This window comes from Cololabis saira, chromosome 7, assembly GCF_033807715.1.
Source record: "Cololabis saira isolate AMF1-May2022 chromosome 7, fColSai1.1, whole genome shotgun sequence".
NCBI classification, from domain to species: Eukaryota; Metazoa; Chordata; class Actinopteri; order Beloniformes; family Belonidae; genus Cololabis; species Cololabis saira.
This window is the reverse complement of record NC_084593.1, coordinates 17,103,332-17,125,025: the sequence shown is the minus strand read 5'-3', so window position 1 is coordinate 17,125,025 and position 21,694 is coordinate 17,103,332. Positions and strand designations below refer to the sequence as shown.

The 21,694-nt window shown below is 40.3% G+C and overlaps 1 protein-coding gene across 1 annotated transcript in view; it reads left to right on the top strand.

The window, feature by feature from the left end:
- Window positions 1-21,444, top strand: part of gpm6aa (glycoprotein M6Aa) — a 46,870-nt gene extending 25,426 nt beyond the window's left edge. Inside the window, exons 2-7 of the mRNA XM_061726179.1 lie at window positions 1,465-1,657; window positions 4,032-4,188; window positions 9,971-10,124; window positions 15,251-15,327; window positions 16,764-16,829; window positions 20,782-21,444. Of these exons, the coding sequence (XP_061582163.1) occupies window positions 1,465-1,657; window positions 4,032-4,188; window positions 9,971-10,124; window positions 15,251-15,327; window positions 16,764-16,829; window positions 20,782-20,934 (800 nt within the window). The 3' untranslated portion in view covers window positions 20,935-21,444. The remainder of the gene's footprint in view (window positions 1-1,464; window positions 1,658-4,031; window positions 4,189-9,970; window positions 10,125-15,250; window positions 15,328-16,763; window positions 16,830-20,781) is intronic.
- The last annotated feature ends 250 nt before the right edge of the window (window positions 21,445-21,694 follow it).

Sequence of the window (21,694 nt, the reverse complement as noted above, 5' to 3'; positions counted from 1 at the left end):
CCGGAATTAAGTGGAATGAGTGTAAACATGATCACGGAATTATTCTATTCAGATTTAAAATCGGATAAGTTTAATTCGGAATGGCAATTTTCATTCGGATTTAGGTGTTTATATGGTAATTTTTACTCATTTTAAATCGGATTTAATTTCAATTCTGAATTAACAAGGAATTAAACCCATGTAAACACATTGAAAACCGACTGAGTCTCGCTGCAGAGCAAAGAAGGCCATGAAAACGCAGGTGAATTTGATTATGGGGGACCATCATTATCATCATCATGCAATTGGCTGTAAATGTGTGTGCAGTCCAAAATGCACACATGAACACGCAACCGCACACATAAAGAAAAAAGGTTTTGACTCATAAATATCAGCAGCTCAACCAGACGTGATGACGTATATATGGTTATATACGGACTGTGCTGCTCCGGGAGAAACCTGGGCCACCCGAGACCGGAGTCGGAGCGGAGCAGTCATTCATCACCTTAAGTTCCCCCGGCGCTACGAGGCTCAGAGTAAAAAGGATTAAAAGGTCAGGGCCCCTATGTAGAGCTCAGGGAGGCATTTTCATGCTGAATAAAAAGGTCAGGATAAACTACCGAGAAAGCTTTGTGCCAATCACGTACCGTACGAAGTTGAAATCTCCGTGACGTACAGTATCTCATCGGAGTAGTGAAGTTCGGTAGTCTGGTATATCATGAAGAACACCACTTATACCCCCTGTCAAGTCGGGTTTTGCCTCCACATGCATGCGTCGGTGCCTCATACTGCGTTCTGACACTTGCTCGGGAAGTAAATGGAAGTACAGTGTACATCAGGCCCCCCTGGCTTTGCCAGGGGGGCTTTGCTGAATAATTAAAATTCTCCAAAGTTGTGAGAGTCCCGTTTCACACTTAAAGGGGATCTATTATGGCATCTAATACCTAATTTAAACAGGCCTTGAATGTCTTAAAAACAAGCTTTTGATTGTTTTTGCTAAATAAATTAGAAATTCAGCCCTCTGAGCCGTGTCTTTATCTTCCCATTCGCTAACCTCATTATCTATGCAGGATTCTGAGTGGGCGGGGCTATGATAATGAGGCTCTGTGCTGATTGGCTGCCTGAATGACGCGATACACCGCTACGAAAACATCGCGGAAGCTCAGGCCGGCGGAGTTAGTTGTGGGCGTGGTTTCACTCATCGGAGGCCAACCTATGTAAATTGCATTTTGGTTACGTAACGACGGGAGCAGAATCTGAACGGCTCGTAGATCCACATCAGACTGGACGGCTCATCTGGGCGGCTGTACAGACACTGCAGAATTTGGTTGCTTTCCTCCTTCTCTGAGTTGGCAGGCTGAGGGGAGACCACTTTATATATGTTAAAGCAAGAGAAAACCTGTTTTTCATAATAGATCCCCTATTAAGTCATCTTTTGTTCCCCCTATTGTTAACTCTAACCCATCCATCTCTCTCTGTGTCCAGGATGCCTTGAGTGCTGCATCAAATGCCTGGGCGGGATCCCGTACCCGTCCCTCATAGCCACCATCTTGCTCTACGCTGGCGTGGCGCTGTTCTGTGGCTGTGGACACGAGGCCCTGTCCGGCACCGTCACCATCCTGCAGAACTACTTCGAGGTGGTGAGGAGCCCCATGGACGCTCTGGACGTCTTCACCATGTGAGTGGGAACACTTCAGATCTGTTTAATGCCTGATGCGTGTTTCAGTGGTAACCCTTCCTTTTACACTACGGTAATTACAACATAATTACCAGGTAATTACCTGGTATTAAGAAGTATTTACCAAGTAATAACCAGGTCATTAAATGGTAATTAATTGGTAATTACCAAGTACTTACCAGGTAATTACCCAGTATTTATAAGATATTTCAGTAAATATCTAGTAAATACCAGATGCAATTGCAGGGTATCTACCAGGTAATTATTGAGTAAATGCCTGGTAGTAGTCAGAAAAATATCTTATAATTAACAGGTAATTACCTGTTAATTACCATTTAATTACCTGGTTATTACTTGGTAAATACTTCTAATTACCTGGTAATTATGTTGTAATTACCGGACTGTAAAAGGAAGGGTTACCAAAAAATATTGACGAACAAGATGCTCATTAAGTATGATCGTATTGTATGAGTGTTTATGTAAGTGTCAAAACTTAAATAGATAAAAGGTCTATGCAGTATATTGAATGTTTTCAATATAGAGGGTCTGCATTGACGTCACTTCCCCACTGGACCAGCCCCCTTACTCGCACTGAGTGGCAAAAATGTCTGCAACTAGTGGAGAAGACGGGATAATAGCCGATTATCGGCTTAAATTAGCGTCAGTTGGACTTGACAGTGACCTGTACAGTTACCCCAAGAACCAGTGGTCCATGGACATTAATATTTGGCCATGAATCAAGTTTCCTGATATTTATATGTACTTAATTTTTAAAGAAAAGTCTTGACGCTTGGTCCTACATCAAGGCAGGATTTGTTGACGCAATTAAAGTGATGAGGACACCGAACATTATGATTTGACCGTTTAACGTTAGCTACCCAAAGATCCAGGAGCGGAGTGGCCTAGTCTTCGGGCTCAGGATCCGAAGGTCGTGGGTTTGAACCCTGGCACTGGCGTCACTTTGTGCATCCTTGGGAGATGCTTTACTCTCGGCTTTCCTCACTTCACCCAGGTGTATGAATGGGTACCTAGCTTTGCTAGGGGAAGTATCCAGCGATAGACTAGCGTCCTATCCTGGGGGTGGTTTGCGCTATAGAAGCCGGAAATAAACACTGGCTTTATGGGCCACAAGGCTCGAAAAGGACATACCAAAAATCCAACATTATCTGATACAAAATGGGAACCGCAAATCAACGTTTCGGTGTCTGGAATCCAGTTGTTTCTGCAAAATGCGATCCATTTGTCTCTCTTAAAGGGGACCTATTATGAAACACAGGTTTTTTCTTGCTTTAACATATATAAAGTGGTCTCCCCTCAGCCTGCCAACTCAGAGAAGGAGGAAAGCAACCAAATTCTGCAGTGTCTGTACAGCCGCCCGGATGAGCCGTCCAGTGTGATGTGGATCTACGAGCCGTTCAGATTCTGCTCCTGTCGTTACGTAACCAAAATGCGATTTACATCGGTTGGCCTCCGATGCGTGAAACCACGCCCACAACTAACTCCGCCAGCCGGAGCTTCTGCCAGTTTTTCGTAGCCGTGTATCACGTCATTCAGGCAGCCAATCAGCACAGTGCCTCATTACCATAGCCCCGCCCACTCAGAATCCCACATAGATAATGAGGTTAGAGAATGGGATGATAAAGACATGGCTCAGAGGCTGAATTTCTAATTTATTTAGAAATAACAATCAAAAGCTTGTTTTTAAGACATTCAAGGCCTGTTTAAAATAGGTATTAGATGCCATAATAGGTCCCCTTTAAGCTTATTTTTCAGCAGTCTGTAAAACGATAACTCCGATTTCTTGCTAAATCTGAGTACAGTCGATCGCACAACAGCTCTTTCCCATTTTAGATGTTTTCCAGTTGCTCAAACTTAAGGTTTACACTGCCACTCAGTCTTTCTGCCACTCAGTCTTTCTGCCACTCAGTGGGTGAAACCCGCTGTGAAGTCGCATCTGTGACGTCATGCGCATTCCCTCTATACAAAAAGTATATGAAATGTTTTTCTTTTAATTGATTTACTGCTCTGTATCGGTGTATGTAGGAGCTGACAGAAATTGATTATAAAAGCATAATAAACTAAGCTTCAGCCTACACCTTTTCGGTCTTGTTTTGTTTCTGTATTCTGGTCTAATGCAATGTTAGCATTAACTTCATGTTTATTTGTTGTTTTCTTTTCTTTCATTTCTTTTGTATTTGAATTCTTAATTTGGAAATGACAGAAATAAACAAACAAGAACAAAACTAAAATGTCCCATAGCCTAATTTTCTCTTCATGTGTTGAACATCTCGTTCACTGAAAGACGTTACAACGTATCAAGAGCGAGACATATATCTTCCTGGACTATTTAACTGGTAGTATATGTATCCTGCAGGATTGACATTATCAAGTATGTGATCTACGGCATTGCTTCAGCTTTCTTTGTCTACGGCATCCTGTTGATGGTGGAGGGATTCTTCACCAGCGGAGCCATCAAAGACCTGTACGGAGACTTCAAGATCACCACCTGTGGACGCTGCGTCAGCGCCTGGGTAAAGCCAACACTTTCTTCTCCAGTGGAACTGCTTAAAACTGGGTCAGGTTATTTTTGATTATCCAAGGTCACTTTCACATGCAGTTTGTGGAATCACACGGGAATCACGCCGTGACGCCATTGAGGTGTCGGCTTATTTCCAAGAGAGTTTCTCTCAAAGAACAGAGTTGGTGAAGGTTTCAAGTCTGCTATTACTTTTTTATTTGGGATTATTTTTACATACAGTAATGTAAGATGATATTAACATTAAGCATGATGGATCAGTATGATTCTAGTCATTGAATGACGTTAACAATTGTTTACCCACCAGCTTCTGGAATCTATGGTGGCAAGAAAAAAGTATGCAAAACCTTTAGAAGTCAATAGTTTTCTGGATTCATTTGACATAAAATGTGATTTTATCTTCTTTAAAATTGCAATAATGTACAAAAACAACATCCTTAAACTGATAACACCTTTAAACCGGACTTTTTTGTTCACCAAGGCATTTGCCTAACCTCAGTAGGAACTATGGGCCAAATCCACAAAAGGATTGCGCGGCTTTTGCGGCCGCTAAACCGGTGCAAATGAGACAAAAAGAGAGCGTCGAATTCACAAAGCACCCACAAAGGGCGAATTGCTCCACAAACTGCGCTGCCAAGCAAATAGTGGCAGTCTGCGCCGGTGCCATTTGCATGCATGCAAATTAGGTAATATTCATACATTTGCGCAAAATTGCCCCCTTTCTATGCAAATAAGCCTCATTGCAATATACCGTGTTTCAGAAGCGTGTATTAAACTGCGCGCAAACTCCTCACTCCCCGTCTGTCTCTTTCTCTCTTCAATATCATTCAAGCCTGTGTGATACTGAATGATATTAAGGGTGAAATCTATAGTCAGACATGACTGTAAACAGTCAGATCAAGTGGGGTTGCGGACTTATCTCGGATTTAAAAATAAAAATAACAGGACGGAGCTCAGGATTCATCCATACAGTAGGGGCTGCCTTATTACAAACAATTCCACCATATAAACATATAAATCTAGAATGTGTGTGTTTAACAGCTGACCTGTAGGTGTGTGTAGCAAAACACAGAACATGAATTACCGTCAGATCCTTATCTGGGACCTCATCTATAAAGCTTGCTTGCGCACAAAAGGTGCCTGAAAGATGCGGCGACGCGCACTGTACGGTGCGCGTCGCCGCGTAACCAACGCCGTATGCTCTGCGTCGATTTAACGCTGAACCATAAATCAGCCTTGAACAGCACTGAGGGAGGAGGGAGGAGCGGGGCTCTTCGCACAGTGTCTTGAGGATTTACAGGCTGAGCCTACCGTTAGTTCTTAAACTGTAAAAAAAAAAAAAAACGGGGGGAGAGAGACAAAAGCATGAGTTTGAAAAGTGGGGGGGCATGTTCCCCCTGTTCCCAGTGGAAATTGCGCCCTTGCGCCTCACAGCGTTTTATTTTCACTCGCTTTATTTTTTATTTCTGCAGTTTTCATTATGGACCAATGTGTGTGCAGAAATATGGAGAACACTGGAAACAGCTCTGCTCACTTACTCAGACAAGTGCAAATTGCACTCAGCCGCAAAACTTTATGGGCGTGTTTGCCCCGGTATATCATTAGTGCAAAGTCTTTTGTGAATAGGACCTTAAAGCAGGGAAAATTGCGGGCGCTAATGCTGCGCAATTCACAGCGCTATTTGCGGGCGCAATCTGTTCTTTGTGGATTTACCCCTATGTATTTTAATCTCCTTGCTGTGCATAGGTGACCATGTTCTGACTTTCCTTTTTTCTTGCAATTTTAGTCCATCTTATTTTTGCTGCTTTTTTTAAACTTGTTTTTATTGTAGCACTTTGAGATTTGTTTCAAATATAAAGTACGTTATAAATAAAATTGATTATTATTATTATAATAAACATTCACAGCACTAGAGGAAAAACTAACTAATTACAAAAAACCAAACTAAATGCAGTCAGAATTTTGCCCACCTTCCAGCGTGATCCATGCCTTGCAAAAGAAGATCTCTGAAGTTCCATCAGTCCACCGTTCAACAAAGTTTCTATAAATAGAGAGAGTTTACCATTGTGGTTATTCTTTAAAAGGGGTGGGTTCCCAGCAAAGATTCATCTAAATGTACAAACCACCTCTGCTCATGTTTCTACCAAACACAAGGCATGAAAGAGGCCGGATGTCCGTGCAGAAAACGCCGTCAAGGAAACGATTGCTCTGAAGGCAAAAAAGGAAAAAGAAGAAGAAAAATGCTGTGTTGAAAAATGTCTTGGTCCCAGTCCGGACCCGTACCGAGACTACGGACTTTCTCAACACTCTGAAAGTCCCTAACAAATACTACTGAAGTCAACAAAGAGTCACAGTGAAAAATCGATGCGCAGGAGTCCAGAAAGGCACTGGAGAGAATTAAAGTTCAGCGCAGCAGAGTTTATTCAAGCACACGGTGAAATAAACCCCAGTCTCACCGGCGCAGACAGACTGAAGGACTTCACATCAGCTTTTATATCTTTACGCTCCGTGTTTCCATTCTCACATTCTAAAAAATACATACTCTTCATTGTTCCACAAACGAGTGACTTCATTGATGATGAGATGCTCATGGAGCCTGAGAGCAGGTCCGGACACGTGTGGTCCAGTTGTAATGGTATCTGCAGCTGTTGTAGACGAACCTGGACACGTACATGTGTTTTCAAATCAGACTGGATTTTGTTTTTTATTTACTTAATCTGTTGTGCATTATCATACATGTCCCTCATCTTAAATAGATTTATTTTGTTATACATTTGAGATATATCAAATAAAGTCATTTATTTCAGAATTACATTTTTATTAGTGTTACTATTAGTGCTGTCAGGCTATTAAAAAAATGTATCTAATTAATTACCGGATTTATAATTAATTAATCAAATTAATCGCATTTTAATCTCATATCTGCTAAAGGTTCCCAAATAAAGAATTTGAATTTTAGAACATTGCAAAATTGCAGTGCATGACTAATCAATTGAATACACTAAGAAGAGAAGATTTGAAATCCACATTTTTTATTGGTGAAGTGTGTTTCATAAATTAAATTCAAAAGAAAAAAGCTCAAGCCCATCAGCAAACCAATTAGGCCAGGTGCATTATTCAAAAATGCAATACAAATACAGTTAAATAAATAAAAATCAGAAATAAAATAAGGCTGAGTCTCAAATAGGCATTTAAGCAGACTCTCAATTTAAAATTAAAACTAAAACTGACTCAATAAAGCGATTCAACTAGTAGCTGTAACGTTTACAGTGGAACTTTTCCGGACATGTTTAGCGTTTAAATGATAATTCAGGCTGGAGCAGCTCCGCTGATAGGAAAATTCTTTTTTACAAAATGTACAAATTACCGCGTTCTTGTTGATAGTCCCGTCTTCTTTCTTTTGTTACATAAACTTGCCGTTCAAAGGCCCCAGCAAAGATTTGCTGAGTCGCTCCCCTGAGTCGTCCAGGTCTGTCACTGCTTTGTTAGTTTGACCAGCAGCAGGAGGGAAGTGAGCTGCCCAGTGGCCTACGGGTCCCTCAATGGGCCAAATTTAAAATACTCACGCATTTTGCCACTCATAATTAATTGCGTTAATTTTCATAATGCGTTAATTAGCAGTGTAATTAATTAATCTTATTAGCACGCTTAATTGACAGCCCTAGTTACTATTGTGCTACCTCGGTGTTTCTATCAACAAATCTGGATTCCAATATTACTAATACACGTGCCTGAAGTTTTCCAAAGAGCATCTTGCGCTGCAGCACTTTTTGTGTTCTGATGACACAGATCTGGAGCTATTCTGTAAGATTCAACATGAAACAGCTCACCAACATCAAAACGTGCCACCAGTGAAGGCCTGAACTACTTGCCAACATGAAGTCTAACAAGTGTCCTACAGTTTAGAGGCGGGACGACTCTCTGCCAGCGGCGGCTTGATAGAAACTTGAGTGAAGCAGCAGGACCATAATCGCAACCGTGGAGGAAAATCCACGGTAGATCGGCCTCAGAAAAGAAAAATGCACCTCAGGAGTGGCTCTGTCAGACCGCAGAGATGCTGCGGAATGACCTTAAGAAAGCCATTAACACCTGACATCTTACAAATGTGTCTTAGTTGAAACAAGTCTTTCTCAACCTTGTGCAAACCTTGTGACCCTCAGCTGCCGACAGAAAGCAGCTTGAAGTCACTGAACACTTCACTTGCTATATCCATCAGCGCTGTGAATGTTTATTGACTGTGTTCAGTAAAGACAAGAAAGTGGAACTATTCGAGCGTGATCAGCCGAAACAGACTCTTTGTTTAATATTGAGACTTAAATGAAGATGGCATCACATTAAGTAGCAAATCAATGCAGAAAACCAGTTAATTCGTAAAGGGTTTACATATTTATTTATTCTTGTCAGTGTTTATACACATTACTATGGAAGAGTATCAGGGCCAGGCAGGAAAAAATAAAAATAATATTTTAGAGGAGGACGTTTTTTTTTTTCATTATGCATTTCGAGAAAAAAGTCGAAATGTCGAGAAAAAAGACAAAATGTTGAGAAAAAAGTCGAAATTTCGCCTTTTTTCTCAACTTTTCAACTTTATTCACGAAATTTAGACTTTTTTTTTCAACATTTTGACTTGTTTCTCTAAGTGCATAATGAAAAAAAAATCTTCCACCTCTAAAATATTATTTTCATTTTTCTCCTGCCTGGCCCTAATACTCTTCTGTACATTACATTATTACACATTACATAGGCTGAAATATACATACCATACATTAGATATGCTGTTAAAAAATGAAAGCTTTACATTATTTACTAAAAATCTACCTTGAAGACATTTACATGTATCTCTAAAGGCTGGAGCACACATTTCACACATTTCCAGTTGTTAATAATAATAATACATTTTATTTATATAGCGCTTTTCAGGGCACTCAAAGACGCTTTACATTAAAACAAAACACATAATACAAATGAAGTATTCTCCTTTCCTTTTCTTTTTGCGCGACATCACAGGTTAGCGCCGCCTGCAGTTATGGGGTTGTATTACACCTTGCGCACGTGCAGAACGTACGCTAACAGTAATTATAATAACACAATCATATGCTGTGACAATGCACCTTCCAATAATCATGTCTACCTCATTCTGTTGCACCTTTCACTTTTTAAAAATTTGATATATGTTAATAAGAGCTGTCATTTGTCTATTACCTATTTACCTATTTACTGTAAAGTGAGCGATAACAACCAAATCAAATTCCATGTCTTGTCTGACCTGACCTGGCCAAATAAACCTGATTCTGATATTTGTTTAAAAACGATTATGTTAACTTTTAATGTATGACAAAATAATGCAACAAACAAGACAAACACAACACAGCGTGCTGCATCTGCAAACATCTATTACTTAATTTGCACGTGTATACATAGATTATCCTAACTATACATTTTGAGTACTTTATGTTGCAGCTTAAATGTTCTGCCAAAGTATAATCAAAATACCTTAATTCAGCTTCTTGGAAAAATAGAAAAGAGGATATCACAGCAGCTCGATCAAGAGCAGCTTTTGCAGAAACCTAAAGCTGACAAAGGGATTGAAAGATGGGCTCAGTCACTTTGAGGACAGTTAGTTGACAGAAAGAGGAAAAAGACGGATGAATGTGGCCGGGAGCGTCTTGTAACCCGTCCCAAGACGTGTTCGTCCTTCCACAGTGACTTGAAGCCAAACTGTTAAGCTTTTTGTAATGCAGTGTGAGTCTGATCTCTGTCGCCTTCTCCTCCCTCAGTTCATCATGCTGACTTACATCTTCATGCTGGCTTGGCTCGGAGTCACGGCCTTCACCTCCATCCCCGTGTTCCTCTATTTCAACATCTGGAATATTTGCCAGAACGCGACGGTGCTGGACGGAACCACGCTCTGCCTGGACCCACGGCAGTACGGTAAGAACGGATGCTCTCCGTTTCCACGTATGAGGCCTCCGAGGTCACTCCCACATCTGGGAAGAATGTCTGGCTTCCAGCAGCTCTGGAAATGGAAACATGGTTTCTAGATGGATGACGATTATCTCACTGCTGCAGTAAAAACGTCTTGAATGGCGAGTGGAAGCCGTGAGTCACTGATGGGGATGAGATTCACATTTAACCAAGTAGACAAATTGAGATTAAGAGACACATTCTTTGATTTGATTTGATTTTTGTTGTACATTTTTATTTCACCTTTATTTAACCAGATAAAAAAGACCCATTGAGGTCAAGACCTCTTTTCCAAGGGTGACCTGGCCAAGGAAGGCAGCAGCACACGTCCACACACAAATAAGAGCAATCACGTAATAAACATTAAAATGAGAGTGCAAACTGTTTAGCAAATAAAGTGCAATAGTGGTGACTTCAATAATATGTAAAAAACCAACAACTTCAGAAATAATTTAAAATTTAAGAACACGGGCACATGTAGTTTAAAAACACAGGCACTGCCGAAAGGATTGTCGTTGTCGGTTTTTTAGATGTGAGCGAAAGGCTTCAAATGAAACAAGTTCAGGCATTTTCAGTTCAAGTTGGAGAGTATTCCAAGCAGAGGGTGCAGAGAAACTAAAAGCTTTTTTCCCCAAGTTAGTCCGAACACGAGGAACAGCCAGGTGCAAAGTGTCATTCGACCTTAAAGCATAATGGCTTTTAGTTATTAAAAGAGAAGATAAGAAAACAAAACAAAGAATTTCAACCTTTAACACTTAGGGCCCGATTTACTAAAGGTTTGCGTGTGTTAAAACCTGTGCAAACTTGACAGCACCCGCAAACCAAAGTGCGAGCTGATCTACTAACAGCGTGCAAAGACGACTGCGTCTCTGAAATGCGCAAAATTGCACACGCAATTCAGTTAGTACTTTTGCCCTGATGAATAATCAATATTGGGCGTACCCGGCAGAAATCCTAAATACTGGGAGGGGAAGATGCAAATTGCTCCATTTACCACGCGCAATGAGATTTACCAAGCCTGAAAGTAATTGCGCGTATTGTGATTGCGTCTGTATTTAATACGTTCGAAAGGAAGGTGCTAATCTGCTGCTGCTGTTATTGTGGCAAGGAGGCGACATCCAAAATCAAAGAATACGCAGAGACAGAGTCTTTATTCTGCTGCATGCTGTTTTAAAAATGGTTGCACAAGTTTTATTAAAGGCCACTTTTTCTTTAGTTCTCCGCCTTATATCTTGCCACCTTCTCTTATTGTGCCCCCCTCCACTCGCCCACAAGCAGGCCAAGCCTTTGTGCCAAACTTTGTATTTTATTTATTACTTATCTTATTGAACGTGAAATCATCCTTCGTAAATTACATTTAATTAAAACCCGTGCTTATTAATCACAAAACACAGGTTAAACATCATGACCAAATCCGCTCCGACCCGCTGTGTCAGGATCAGCGCAGAGACTTCAGCTTCGCCTGAATTATGATTCCGCGTTAAATCGACGGCGTAGCCGACGGCGTAGGGTCGCGGTGCGGTGTGCGTCGCCGCGTACCCTACGCCATCGGTTCTGCGTTGCTGTGACGCGGAACCATAAATCAGCCTTTAGTGTGCGCTCTGTGCGCTGTTCTGAACACTTCTCTTCTTTCGGCCATATGATGGTCCCGTCTGTCACACATTTACTGTCAGTGTTTGCTATATAATATATAATATTTGCAATATACTGTGGACATCTGAATAAAAACTTAACTCATAAATAGATGAATCAAAGCGCTCTCCAGCTCTGTGTCTGACTGTCTTTTTCTCCTCAGATCATGCCGAGCACCGCCGGGTCACGTAAACCCGACCAATTCAATATTAAAATCAAATTCGGTCCTGTGGCCCGTTTTTCTATTTCGTATTTTTGATCTGTGCCTAAAATTGAAATATGAAAAACCAGACGTTTTTCCGTTTTTTGTGTTACCAACTGCATTTATTCTATCGCAGGTTTTCTCCGATATTGCGTTTCTTTTGGTAATGTTTAAATTTCTTTGCTGTAGTTCATTAATGTGTTTATTTGCCTCTTCCACTAATATCTCTAACTCCAACTCGTCAAATTTCATTTTGCGCTTGTGACTTGTGACTGTGCTTTCCATCCACTCTCCATGGCGCAGATCTGCGCTCGCAAACCTTAAGACACGCAACACCCCATTTAAATACTGCTGTTTGCACCTGTTATCAATTGCGCACGCAATCTTAGTTGATCACCTGCAAACCACACGCAAACAGCACGCGCAAACTTTTTCAGTGCACACGCAATTTAGTACTCTTTATTTAAGATCTTAGTAAATCGGGCCCTTAATATCTTAATTATATGCAAAAAGGAGTAGGAAGAAGTGTAAACTTATTTAATCCTACCCCCATTCACTAATCATTTATTAACAAGTATTTATAATAACTAACTATACTATAATTATACTCACACACTTACCTATACATACATACACATAGTTGAGTATTTCTATATATTTGTACACACATGCCCATATAAATATTCATATAAATATACACCATACTATCTCTATATTAACTCCATCTGCTCTATATCTATATATATCTACATATATCTTCTTAGAAATTAGAACTACTTAACAACATGGCTTGGCACTTTGAACGGGGTCTTTTCTATTTAAAATCCCAACAAATGAAACTCAGCAGTTTCAAACTTGCCTGGTCGTTTTCAAATCAGGGCCGTCTCTTTCTGACCACAAGCCTTCAGCAGCCGCTGTGTTCAGGAATATGTTCAGGAAAACAAAGACAAGAACCAACGTTAAACAACGATGATCTCAGTGACACGAGTTAATCTATCTAAACAGTTTAGATACAGAAATGAAAATGTGTAGCACATTATTACAATTCAAAAGCACCTATAAATACAAAATGATTAATATATATAAAACAAAGGTATAATACACATAGGGCCCGATTTACTAAGATCCTCAATAAAGAGTACTAAATTGCGTGTGCACTGAAAAAGTTTGCGCGTGCTGTTGTTGTGTGGTTTGCAGGTGATCAACTAAGATTGCGTGTGCAATTGATAACAGGTGCAAACAGCAGTATTTAAATGAGGTGTTGCGTGTCTTAAGGTTTGCGAGCGCAAAATCTGCCCCATGGAGTCTGGATGGAATGCACAGTCACAAGTCACAAGCGCAAAATGAAATTGAACGAGTTGTAGTTAGAGATATTAGTGGAAGAGGCAAATAAACACATTAAACTACAGCAAATACATTTAAACATTACCAAAAGAAACGCAATATTGGAGAAAACCTGCGATAGAATAAATGCAGTTGGTAACACAACAAACGGAAAAACGTCTGGTTTTTCATATTTCAATTTTAGGCACAGATCAAAAATACGAAATAGAAAAACGGGCCACAGGACCGAATTTGATTTTAATATTTAATTGGTCGGGTTTGCGTGACCCCGCGGTGCTCGGCATGATCTGAGGAGAAAAAGACATCAGACACAGAGCTGGAGAGCGCTTTGATTCAATCTATTTATGAGTTAAGTTTTTATTCAGATGTCCACAGTATATTGCCAATATTATATATTATATAGCAAACACTGACAGTAAATGTGTGACAGACGGGACCATCATATGGCAAGAAGAGAAGAGAAGTGTTCAGAACAGCACAGAGCGCACACTAAAGGCTGATTTATGGTTCCGCGTCACACCAGAACCGACGGCGTAGGTTACGCGGCGACGCACACCGCACCGCGACCCTACGCCGTCGGCTACGCCGTCGATTTAACGCGGAATCATAATTCAGGCGAAGCTGCAGTCTCTGCGCTGATCCTGACACAGCGGGTCGGAGCGGATTTGGTCATGATGTTTAACCTGTGTTTTGTGATTAATAAGCACGGGTTTTAATTAAATGTAATTTACGAAGGATGATTTCACGTTCAATAAGATAAGTAATCAATAAAATACAAAGTTTTGGCACAAAGGCTTGGCCTGCTTGTGGGCGAGTGGAGGGGGGCACAATAAGAGAAGGTGGCAAGATATAAGGCGGAGAACTAAAGAAAAATGGGCCTTTAATAAAACTTGTGCAACCGTTTTTAAAATAGCATGCAGCAGAATAAAGACTCTCTCTCTGCGTATTCTTTGATTTTGGATGTCGCCTCCTTGCCACAATAACAGCAGCAGCAGATTAGCACCTTCCTTTCGAACGTATTAAATACAGACGCAATCACAATACGCGCAACTACTTTCAGGCTTGGTAAATCTCATTGCGCGTGGTAAATGGAGCAATTTGCATCTTCCCCTCCCAGTATTTAGGATTTCTGCGCGGGTACGCCCCATATTGATTATTCATCAGGGCAAAAGTACTAACTGAATTGCGTGTGCAATTTTGCGCATTTCAGAGACGCAGTCGTCTTTGCACGCTGTTAGTAGATCAGCTGGCACTTTGGTTTGCGGGTGCTGTCAAGTTTGCACAGGTTTTAACACACGCAAACCTTTAGTAAATCGGGCCCATAGGCATGTACCTATGGACATGTGTATGTTTGTGTGTGTATGTGTATGTATGTATATGTGTAGGTATGTGTATGTACTATTGTATTATTGTATTGTTGCTTATATAAATACTGTATGGAATGCTATTTATTAATGACATTGCACTAGTTTATAAAAGCTAACATTTTTTTGTGAAAAGGGGCGTCATAAGCTTAGGCTTCAGTCTACACCTTTGGTCTTTGGTTTTAGATAAAATTGTATATATATACCAACAATTATATATTTTTTGTATAACACTGACGATTTACACCTGTACTTTGGGTTATTTGTGTGTGGAAACTGAAAGGACCAATAAACTAAACTAAACTAAACTGATGCTGCCATGTGTCATCAGTCGTTCTCGCTGCCACCCGGACATTAAGGCCCTACGTTTGGCTGCGTCTGCAGTAGTCTGGTAATCTGGTAAATGGAAATGTAACTATGATACAGGGCCAAGCTAGTATTTCGATACAGATTAATTTATTCTGACTTTTTTACACTTTCCTGCTGTTTTCTGTCTGTTCCTTCTAACTTGGCGTTTATTCCTGATCCATTCATGTGCTAATTTACTTCAGGTATCGTGCCAATTGCTGAGGCGAAGACTGTGTGCGCTGGATCGGAGAAATTCTACAAAATGTGTGAATCTAATGAGGTATGGCAACAACCGCTTCAGCATGTCAGTCACTCCAGTTTTTGAAAAATGTGGTAATTCAACACATCACATATACAGTAGTGACACACACTGAGATAATTATAATATAACCAAATCTGCTCCAGTCTGCAAGCAGAAGACTAAATCCAATCCCCATTTCTGCAAGTTATCTGTTTGCTTGTCTTCTTATTATATTACGATGAACCTGCTGTGGTTATTTACTGCAGAGGAACACAAGAGTGTCATCAGATTTCATATACAGTGACTGCAAAAACAACAACTGATGCTTGTGATGGCTTTGATCTGCTCAGAGCTGAGAAAAACTAATGATGCCGCCCACTTTTCAGATTTTTTCTTTCTCTTTTTCACTATTTGAAGTAAAGCAGTAATTAATGCAACTATAACTTCTGTTCAAGTGACCTCCTCACATGTTTGAATTAGGGCTGGGGATCGATTCAAATGTCAAGAATCGATTTGATTCCCACTCTTAAGATTCAGAATCAATTATCAAGATTTGATTTGATTCGATTCCATTCTGATATTGATTTGGGTTAGTGTTATTAAAACTGTTTTTTGAGCTGTTGCATGAATTATATGACTGTAGTAGTTATGCAACATATTAATACTAGTATTATATTGAGATTCAACAGCAAGTATTAGCAGCTAATGATGCTGTAAGGACCAATCAGCTCCCAGAATGCTGATAGAACTGCTTTCAGAAACATCGTGGGGCAGAATTACCAAACAGATCCAGGGCAGCAAACGGAGTCGTATGAAATCGTTTTTAATTTTTCCCACATTCCGTTTTTATTTTTTCCATTTTGGGTCTTTTTAAGGTTTTTAATATACAAGTGTAACCCCAAGACAGTATATGAAGTAATGAAATATAGACCATTTATGCAATTATAACTGAAAACTTGTTTTAATACCTTTAAACATATTTAAAGGCAAAAACAAGGCACCATTTATTCTCATGTCCAACAAAACATTCCTTTATTGGGTATAAACAAAAAAAATACCAAAAGTTGTAATGATGAAAAAAATGTATCTTTAGACATACGAATCGATTTTTAGTGATTAATATGAGAATCGATTTAGAATCGTAAAATCGATTTTTTCAACACAGGCCTAGTTTGACATATAAATACGGAACTTAGTTGCAACAATAGTTGAAACGCTTTTGAACGTCAGCACAGAGCAGACTTCATTAACTGCAGGTACTGTATCTGCTGACAAAGTGAAACTCTTCTTATCTTTATCTTTAAAGGGCTTTCCACATATCAAACAGTTCAAGTGTCTTCTCCAGAACTGAGACATAAAAGTGTGCATCATCAAATGTTTACCATCTGTTTCCACGTAGGATTGTGACTGGAAATGATGGCCAGCAGCAAAAGCGCCGCTGACTAATGTGTTGTGTGTTTTTGCTTTCCATACAGTTGGACATGACGTTTCACCTGTTCATCTGTGCCCTCGCCGGAGCAGGAGCTGCTGTTATTGCCATGGTGAGCCACCGATAAAAGCAGAAACTCAACATAATACAGCTCAAAACCTTCCAGCTGTAGCACTTTGGATGCAAGATGCCACAGAGAGCATCTGTGCTGGCGGATCAGCGTCTCATTTCCTGTAGGAAAAGCGTTCTTTGCTCGGGTAAATGGTACATAATGGAGGAGAAATACGCGTAGTTTGGGGAAATAGTGTTTTCTGTGGCTGCTTGCTTGTGTTTGCATGTGAGAGGGAAAAAAAAGCTGTAGACGGGAGAGGAGGCATTTTGGCGCAGTGAGAAAGACAGGAGTTTGTCTCCCTCCCCTCTTTCGGAGGCGGCGGGCATGTCATGCCGTTGTCATGGAAACAGGGGAGAAGAAAAGGCTCTGAGATTGTTGCGAGCATCACTCGGTGATTTGTTAGGAGCCATTTTCTGAGAAAGAGAAGGTGGTTGCTGGTCAGAGATGACCAGAGGTGCAAATTGTGGCAACAACAACGATGACGACGACGACGAAGAGCGATGCTCTGAACCAGCTCACAGTAAAATGCTGAAGTGAAAGAAGTGCTGGGAATCTTTTACAGTGCAGCAGAGTCAAGAACAAACAGTAAAGAGGAAAAAGATCAGCAAAAAACATGGTCAATCTAAAGTTTTCAGTGTTTGACTTGCCGTCACCAACCTGTCTGCATTTCTGAGAGAAAGAGCAGTGCAAAGATCTCAAAGATGTCATTCCTTACAAGAACTGAAGCTACCTCAGTCATCAAAGCACAATCCATTCATTTTAATCTCAGCTGCCATGGTAACGCAAGTCAAAAACTATAGTCAGCACTGTGCTGCCTCCTGGTGGCCAACTGGAGAGCTCCTGTTTCATTTGAAGCAGACATATTATGCTGCTTTATCAGAATTTAACAGTTTCCTGAGGTCTCAGTGAAATGTTCAGTGTGAGATGCTTCGGTCAGGAATAAAGGCTCCAGCTCCATTTCCGTCCCGCGTCTGCACACGTTTGCTCATTGCTTGGTTTTGAGGATGTGGACTACTGCTCTCTTCTTGTGTTGATGTGGAGTTTAATGAAGATTAAAAAAAACAACAATAAAAATGAGAGGCTGCATATTTCTCGTCTAACCCGGTTGTGATGTAGCAGAAAACTGCACGTCTCAGTGACGCACAGAATGACATTTCCAGACTTGGGCGGCTTCGAACAATATGACATTTATTTGTTTTTGTCAAAAAAAAAGCTACATTTTCAATCAAAAGTTAGTTTCTCAGTTGTAATCCATCACCTTTTCTGAGACGTGACACAGAGGATAAATATATTGTGGAAATAGAAACACAATGGAAACACAACTCTCATCTGGGTGTGATGTCAGTATCCTGCAGTATCTCTGCAAGTCTGAACGGATCGCTGAATTAAATTTCCTCAACCTTAGATGGCCTCAAACAAACTTGTTATCAAAGGTTTTTGATATAATTCATAAGATATCTTATTTAAAAGGGCATCAAGCCACTCAGGTGCTGCATTGGTGTCAATAATGGCGCTTTTACACTAATACCTACTCAGCTCGACTCGTCTCGCTTTGCCCTCGTTTATTTTCAAAACCCAGATGAGAAGTAGGAGGTTGGAGGAAACTGCTGTGACGTATTTGATTGTGATCTGAATGAAGAAGACAACAACACTAAAGATGTAGAACCTGGAGGAGATGATAAATGTGCTGCTGGGTCTGTGGCTTGTGTTCGATATCAAGTTAAAAAATAAGAGTGAAAGAAGCTTCAAGCGGCAACGCTTTTTAATGTTTTTTAGTTTGTCTCAGCGCTGCTGAAAAGTGCGTTGTTAGATGAGCAGCTATGAAGTGACAGAGCTCCTGGTAGATCTGGTCGTTCATTATCGCCCGTCTAGATCCCTTTTTAATTTTCTCCTCAGCACCAGGTTTATGAACATCTGCACCTCAGAGTTGGATCAAACAGACTTCTGCTGCCATTGCCTGTTGAATAAAATGAACAAGAAGCCGTCAGAGTCGCTCTTTCTCTGATGTCACATCCTGACTCAGACGTCTGACTCCAACCTCCCGACCAATCGGTGGCCTGTAGTGTTATCACTCCCACCAGGAAATACACGACACCACGGTTCTTCATTTACAGATGGCTTTATCCTTCCACTCTCCTTGTACCACCACCGTCAAACTATTTAAATACATAATGGACAAAATAAACAACAATAGACAATAAACAGAATGAACACAGCTGTGGAAGGCTACGCAAATCATGCTAATTAATCATGCAAATCAATTATGCATGACGCACATATAAACATAAATAAAACGTACAAAAACAAGAAAAAGCCGAGGCACTCAAGAAGTTAGAAAAATATAAAAGGCCTTTATTAAATCATGGCTTACAAAAAGTTAAAATGCCTAGAAAAAGTTAAAATGCCAACATGTTTCGGCCATGTGGGCCTTCCTCAAGGCAGATAGCAAAGACGTCTTTTTACTCTTTTTTACACCCAGCAGCACTCCATGCGTTTGTAGTTGCCTTAATAAATAAAACGTACCTCCATAACTCAGTTTCCTTGGTAACACCTGAGGGTCTGACTAATACCTGGAACAATCACTACCGTCCCATAAGCTCCTTATGCAACGGACACAGTGTTGATTCTCCAGTAACTAGGACGGACCTGAGATACGACTTAGCAACGGGAGATATTCTAGTCCGCTCAGCTCCGCTCGGCTATTTTCTTTTCTCTCTTCTGCATCCCGTCATCAAATTGTTAAATTCACCAAATAAATTAAAAAAAATTACAAAATCACTCATGTCGCCGTCCTGCGGTAGCCGGCTCTTCTTCTCTGAATCTCCGTTGCCGTGGTTACCACCTGGCAGTTGATCCAGAGCAGTGATATTAAAATTATCAGGCAGTTTGACCGAACTTGTTTTCTAGGTGTAGACCAGGGGTCGGCAACCCAAAATGTTGAAAACATGCCATTGGACCAAAAACACAAAAAAACAAATATGTCTGCAGCAGCAAAAAATGAAAAGTTTTGTATAAGCCTTAGAATGAAGGCAACACATGCTGCATGTATCTATATTAGTTATAAGTGGGGGAAGATTTTTTTTTTCATTATGCACTTCGAGAAAAAAGTCGAAATGTCGAGAAAAAAGTCGAAATGTCGAGAAAAAAGTCGAAATGACGAGAAAAAAGTCAAAATTTCGAGAAAAAAGTCGAAATGTCAAGATTACTGTTGAATTCCAATCTTGAGAAAAAAGTCGAAATGTCGAGAAAAAAGTCGAAACGTCGAGAAAAAAGTCGAAATGTCGAGAAAAAAGTCGAAACGTCGAGAAAAAAGTCGAAATGTTGAGAAAAAAGTCAAAATTTCGAGGAAAAAAGTCGAAATGTGGAGAAAAAAGTCAAAATTTCGAGAAAAAAGTTGAAATGTCAAGATTACTGTTGAATTCCAATCTTGAGAAAAAAGTCGAAATGTCGAGAAAAAAGTCGAAATGTCGAGAAAAAAGTCGAAATCTCGAGAAAAAAGTCAAAGTGTCGAGAAAAAAGTTGAAACGTCGAGGAAAAAAGTCGATTAATGTTGAAGTGCAATCTTGAGAATCTTGAGATTAAAAAGGAAAGGAAAAAGGAAGAAAAAAAAGGAAAAAAAGAGAAAAAAAGGAAAAAAAAGATCTAAAAAAGGAAAAAAAAGAGAAAAAAGAAAAGAAAAAAAGGAAAAAAAAGAGAAAAAAAGGAAAAAAAAGAGAAAAAAAGAAGAAAAAAGGAAAAAAAAGGTCAAACATTTTTGAAAAAGCTCCAGGAGTCACTAGGGCGGCGCTAAAGAGCCGCATGCGGCTCTAGAGCCGCGGGTTGGCGAGCCCTGGTGTAGGTTATCACTTTATCACTTTATCTCTAGGTTATCACTTTTAACCTCCACCTGCCAGCCAATCAGAACTGAGTATTCACACAGACCGTGGTATAATAGTAATCTCCCCCCCCGCAGATCCACTACTTGATGGTGCTGTCGGCCAACTGGGCCTACGTGAAGGACGCCTGCCGGATGCAGAAGTACGAGGACATCAAGTCGAAGGAGGAGCAGGAGCTGCACGACATCCACTCCACCCGCTCCAAGGAGCGGCTCAACGCCTACACATAGAGCCCGGCTGGCGCGAGGCCCGGCCCTGCAGCTCCGGCCTCTCTCCCTCCGTCTCTCCTCCTGCTTTCTTCTCTGTCTCTCTCTACCATCCCCTCCCGGGGGGGTGACGGGGCCCGGGGCCCTCGCCGCCACTGCTGATGTCACTGGTGCGTCATACGACAACGTGGTCTGGGGAGCATCACACAAAAGCTCCTCAGACACAAGCAGCATTACAAATGAAAAAAAAAAAACAAAAGCCCCTTTACCTCTCTCACAGATGGCGTTGCGATTACCATTACGGCAGTTGTATTATTCTAGAAAAACAGTCGTTTAGTGCTGATAGTAAGTAGTTTTAGTGTAGTTTGTAGAATCAGAGGTAGCGGTAGTATTAGAGCTTCTTTTTTTTATTTCCTATCATGAGTGTACAATGTTCTTTCTTTTTAATTTGATACACTGCGAAAACTCAAAATCTTACCAGGAATATTTGTCTTATTTCTAGTTAAAATGTCTAATTTTTAGTCAAAAAAATCTCATTACATTTAAAACAAGACTCATCACTGGAAAAAACAACAATTTTCACCTGTTTCAAGTAAATTTTCACTTGAAATAAGTAGAAAAATCTGCCAGTGGGACAAGATTTATCTTTTCATTACAAGCCAAAAAATCTTGTTCCACTGGCAGATTTTTCTACTTATTTTAAGTGAAAATCTACTTGAAACAGGTGAAAATTGTTGTTTTTTCCAGTCAGGAGTCTTGTTTTAAGTGTAATGAAATTTTTTCT